This window comes from Physeter macrocephalus, chromosome 3 (genome assembly GCF_002837175.3).
Source record: "Physeter macrocephalus isolate SW-GA chromosome 3, ASM283717v5, whole genome shotgun sequence".
In the NCBI taxonomy this organism is placed as follows: domain Eukaryota; kingdom Metazoa; phylum Chordata; class Mammalia; order Artiodactyla; family Physeteridae; genus Physeter; species Physeter macrocephalus.
Window position 1 is genome coordinate 20,775,464 of NC_041216.1, and position 5,736 is coordinate 20,781,199.

At 55.8% G+C, this 5,736-nt stretch overlaps 1 protein-coding gene across 1 annotated transcript in view; it reads right to left on the reverse strand.

The window, feature by feature from the left end:
- The window catches only part of PADI3 (peptidyl arginine deiminase 3), a 23,988-nt gene that overhangs the window by 1,960 nt on the left and 16,292 nt on the right, over positions 1 to 5,736 (reverse strand). Inside the window, 4 exon segments of the mRNA XM_024125329.1 lie at positions 573 to 698; positions 2,912 to 2,991; positions 4,833 to 4,935; positions 5,031 to 5,175. Coding sequence (XP_023981097.1) covers positions 573 to 698; positions 2,912 to 2,991; positions 4,833 to 4,935; positions 5,031 to 5,175 — 454 coding nt within the window.

Consider the following 5,736-nt stretch of genomic DNA (forward strand, 5'->3'; position numbering starts at 1 on the left):
CCGCTCCGCGGCATGTGGGATCTTCCCAGACCGGGGCACGAACCCGTGTCCCCTGCATCGGCAGGCGGATTCTCAACCACTGCGCCACCAGGGAAGCCCGTCCCCTGAACAGATTTGACTGGCAGCTCCTTGGGAGCAGGGAGCAGCCTTAATCATCTCTGTGTCTCACACACGGTACCCTAAATGTGTGGAGGATGGTGAATAGCTGTTTACCGGGAGAAGGGGAGCAGAGTGGGTATCTGAGCTTCCAGTGGACACTACATGCTTTACACGCACAGCCTCATGCAATCTTTCATTCACCCACAAATATCAAGTGGGTCCCTGGGAGGAGAGAAGAGCCCTTCCCCGAGGGCCCCTGAGCAAGGGCTTGGCCAATGAGCATTTCATAGTGACATGACCATCAGCCAAGAAGAAGCCCTTCTGCTGGGCACCACGGGACCTCTGATTCTCCCTGCCACCGCCACCAGCCACCACAGTCCCAGACATGGCAGGGACCCAGCGTCTCGCCCACCGGGGAGCAGAGGCTCAGAGCTTAATTTGATGAAACCTTAAGTCACAGGTGGTGGCCTCACCAAGTCAGGGAAGAAGGCCACCGCCTTTCTCCTCTCCATCTTGAAGAGCTGGGGGATGTCGATGATGTCACCATCGGTCAGGCCCAGTTCCCGCTTCAGCACCTCCTGGTTCCAGTCGACGCAGCCCTAGGAGAGGAGGAAGGAAGAGGTAGGAGACCTTGCCCGTATTGGAGGGATCCCCAGGGGTCATGTCTGGTTAAGGACGGGCAGGATGCCCAAGCGCCCAGAGATCAACTCTCCACACAAACCTCCTCTTTGTGCCCCTTCATCAAAATATACCTGCCCCGTGTCCCACCCCTCATAGCCCTATCCCATTAGCCAGGCTCAAGTGAGAGTGTGCCAGAGTGTTCCATCCTTGACCCTCTCCCTTCTCGAGATCCTTCACTCCTTAGGGGATCTCCTTCAGTCTTTTTTTTTTTTTTGGCTGCATTGGGTCTTAATTTCAGCATGCGGGATCGCTCGTTGTGGTGTGCGGGCTTCTCTCTAGGTGTGGCACATGGGCTTAGCTGCCCCTCAGCATGTGGGATCTTAGTTCCCCGACCAGGGTTCGAACCTGCGTCCCCTGCACTGGAAGGCGGATTCTTAACCACTGGACCGCCAGGGAAGTCCCTCTCCTTCAGTCTTATGGTTTAAAACACCAGACACTGACAACTCCTAAATTTCTATCTCCCAACCGCTTTATAAAGCCCAGCCTCTTTGCTGAGCTCAGACGTGCAAGTATAACCAGCACTTTGCATCTTTACTTGGATGTCTAACGGGCACATCAGATGTGACGCGTCCAAAGACAACCTCTTCATTTCCAGCCGTGCCCCCGCCATGTTCTTCCACTCTGTGAATGGACCCACTGCTCGGGCCAAAACCCTTGCGGTCATCCTCGATGCCTCCTTTCCCCTCACTCTGCATCCATCATCGGCCAGTCCCGTGGGCTCTACTTCCAAAATATACCCCCGATCGGACCCCTCCCCACTACGTCCCCCTTCCACCCGGGGGAGAGGCGCCCCCTCCCGCCTGGCTGACGGCAGCGGCTTCCACACCGGCCGCCTTGCTTCTGCTCTCGTTCCATGCGGCGGCCATGACAATGCTCCTCGTGGACCTCCAGCCATGGCAATGGAATTGACCGAAGGCCACACCTCCCACCAGCTGCTAACAGCCAATGGCTGAGCTCCGCAAGGATACTAAGGCAGACAGTCTGTGGGAGCTGGGACCCTCTGATGGCTGATTGGCTTGCAGAATCCCACAGTTTGGTCGAGCCTAACTTGACTGTGTGGCAGTAAAGGATGCATCCACCCTTCCTTCCCTCTCCTTCCCTCAGGACCAGCTCGCCCAGCCTCTTCCAGCTCCCTTCCTCTTTCCCTCCTGCAGCATTGTCCCTAATAAAGTCCTTGCATGTTTAACCCCCATCTTGGCATTTGCTTCCTGGAAGGCCCTGTGCTGGATATTCTGTTTGCTCTTCTGGACCCACCGTCACCCATCTTATCTGCTCTGTGCCCTGGGAGGCTGACCCTTGGGAATCAGGGGCTCCCGGACCCACAGGCTTCCGGTTGGGTTCAGCCAGTGGGGGCCCTGGCAGACGGTGGGGGGCTGGTAGGAGAGGGCAGTGGGATCTTTGCTCCCCCAGCTCCCTCCCTGTCAGGTCACTGTGGGGTGGCCGTGGCTGCCATCTCGTAGCCTCTTTTCGTAGTGACCCCTCCAGGTTCCAGTAACATCTTCCTTGCCTAATTCCTCCAGGCCCAGGGGTGGTGACAGCTCCCCTCTTTCTACCCTGGGGATATGGAACAGGCCTTTGTTGATTTCCTCAAATCCTCCCTATGTCTTTGTAAATATTCTCTTTATTAAATGTTTCTACAGTTATCCGCTTCAAGTGCCATATGTTTCCTGCTGGGACCTACTGTCACCACTCCCCACCCCTCGCCATAATAGAAGATATAGTCTCAACGCAGCAGCAGAGAGATCATTTCAAAGCACAAGTCCTCTGCTCAAATTCCCCAGTGGCCTCCAATCTCACTGAGTCACAGCCAAAGCCCTAGTGACGCCCTCCAAGGCCTTGTGTCCCGTCTCCCCGCACTCCACATGGGCCTCCTGGCTTGTCCTTAAACAGCCCAGGCCCCTTTGTTCCACCTCAGGGCCTTCTCTGTGCTGTCCCCTCTGCCTGGAACGTTTGTCCTCCTCACATGCACCTGCTTACCCCCTCATTTCTCTCGGGTCAAAGTCAGGGTTTAGAGGCCCTCCATCTGGGCCTGTTCCAGCCTGAGCTTTCATGAGCTGCGAGCTTCAGACCCCCGTCCCCATCCCGGTCCCCAGCCATGCCCAGCTTCCACTGACAGCCCACGGCCCTGTACCTGGACAAACTTATTGTAGCTGATGAGGTTTTCATTGGAGAGGACCTGGTCGATGGTGATGGCGTTGACCTGCTGATTGCCTGTGAAGGAGAGAGAGACACGAAGGGCAGGGCGAGAACAATGCCAGCAGGGAGGGCCACCTGCTCTGGGAAGCAGCCAGGCAGAGGCCAAGTTCGCAGGTACCGGTCTTGCTGAGTCAGCAGCTCCCTGGCCTTTCCGCTTGGCCACTGTGCGAGTCTGGGTGTGTGAGGACGGCAGGGGCAGGTGGCTGCAGTGCCATGAACTTTAGACCCTCATCTGAGCACTTCGGAAGTGGTGACACCTTTTATTGGAAATGTACAGCCTCCCCCACTCCCACCAGGGCACTGGGTGATGGTCGCTCTTTTTTGGCTACTGGTGGGGGGGCAGGGAGCTGGGTCACCCACCTGCCACCAGTGCCAGCCCTGACGGACACCATTGGACCCTGTCCCTGACCTCCAAGAGGTGACTGCATGGCAAAGGGGCTCCCCCAGCCCCAGCTTTCCTGCAGCCTTGATGAGGTGCCCGTGGAGACGGGCATGACAGGGGAGGTCAGAGCCAATGGCTCACCATCTTCATGGCTGCCATTTATTAAGCTCTTACCCTGTGCAGGCCCTGAGTCCAGTGCTCTACACTCAGCACTTCATTTAGGCCTCACGGCAACCCTACAAGGTACGCATCATCATCCCCACTTTACAGATGAGGAAACTGAGGCTCAGAGAGGTAAAAAGGCTTGCCTCAGGTCTTGCAGCTAGGAAATGGGGGTGCTTGTGATTCAAACCCAAGCCCAGTGCTCATGAAGGGGTGAAGCCTTGACCAAGGGAAAGGAGAGGGCTTGCTGGTCCCCCACCCCCACCCCGCAGGCTTGACATCCCCCCCACCCCAGTTGGAGTCCAGACCCAGCTCCACTGCATTCTTGCTGAGGCCTCTGGGCCAGCGACTTCCCCTCTCTGAGCCTCATATTCTGGCGTGTGAAGCAGAGTGGCAGTAATCCTCACAGGCTCTCCTGAGGTCAAATGGGATAATCTGCATGGACCACACAGCCTGGGGACTGGTACAGAGTAGGTGACCACTGAGGGGTGTGCTGGGCCTCCACGGCCACCACCCTGGGTATCAGCTCTCCAGAGCCACACAGTGGCTGTGTGTGGTCTGACAGCTGTGAATTCCCTCTGTCCTGCTCGGCCTCTCTCTGGGCCTTGCTCACTGTAAAGCAGTACTTCTAAGAAAGATGAAGATAGCTTTCTCCCTGCCTGGTGCATGACATTTGGATTTGAGGATTTTTTCAGGTTTCATCTGAGCTCAAAGGAGTCTCTTCATGGTCCCTGTGGGAATAATGGGTTTGGGGGAAATTGTATGTCTTCCACTTTATAGCTGGGGCTTCGGGGTGATGGTAGTGAGGGGTGGTAAGGGGACGTGGGAAGTTATACTGGGGAGCTTCTAAGTTCTATGGAAGCTTTTCTCTCAGAGAGAGGTGTGGCCCAGGGTGGGACTGTTCATGAACCCAGGCTCCAAGCCCCCAAAAGATGCTCCACTGATCCATCAGATCTTGCTCACAAAACACAAGTTATTAAGATTTTCAAGACAGTGAAGGGCAGAGCATCAAATCCCAAGCGCTGGACCCTTCTGAGCAGAGGGCCCTGTATGACTGCCCTGGTCACGTGCCCACAAAGCTGGCCACATCTCCACTCTGTCCACACCCACCCCAAGCCCATCATCCATCACGGAGCTCCCTGCCAGCTCTGCCCCAGCCATGGACAGTGGTGTCTGGTGGAGCAAGGGATCTCACACTTGGGGGGACAGCCCTGTTTTAAAATGTGCCATTTCTCTCTCAAGTCACGACGTGTCTTAATTTAGGTGACGGGGGTGGGAAAGCTGTGATGAGGGACACATCACTGGTACCCACCAATAACCCCTTGGAACAGGAGGGCCGTGCCGTGGCCCTGCTTCTGCTTTTCCTGGAAGAGCTTGAAGCAGGCACTAGGGCTGGCCGGGAGCATCCGGAAGCCCTGTGTGGAGAGAGCAGACTCCATTGAGCTCCCTGGCCTCAGCATGGCTCCTTGGAGCTCATCTCCTAACCCAGAGCTGTCTCCCGAGTCCTTACCTTCCCATCCGGGGCAGGGACAAAGCTCAGAAACTCATCCATATGGCCCACGGCCAACCAGTCCACAAAGAGCTCCACACGGGGCCGCGCCTTCTGCGCTTGGAGGAAGTCCCGAACCACCTGGGTGACCCTGCGGCCCCTTGACCTGGGGCCCAAGGGGTTAAAAAACAAAAGTTAACTAAAAATATACATATATGCAGAAATGGAATGACAAGAGTTCGAGATTTCTGCAATATCTGCAAAAAAAAATGCATTGCTTCTGTAATCAGGAAAGACAATAAATAGATATATAGTTAAATTACACTCGGGCCTTCTCTGGTGGTCCAGTGGTATAGAATCCACCTTCCAATGCAGGGGACACAGTCCGATCCCTGGTGGGGGAACTAAGATCCCACAATGCCGTGGGGCAACTAAGCCCGCACGCCGAGACTCCTGAGCACGCGAGCCACAGCTAGAGAGAAGCCTGTGCCCAGCAACGAAGATCCCGCGTGCCGCAACGAAGACCCAACGCAGCCAAAAATAAAAAATAAATAGGCATGGACTTCTATATACTACCAAATGTAAAACAGATAGCTAGTGGGAAGCAGCCGCATAGCACAGGGAGATCAGCTCGGTGCTCTGTGACCACCTAGAGGGGTGGGATAGGGAGGGTGGGAGGGAGACGCAAGAGGGAGGGGATATGGGGATATATGTATACGTATAGATG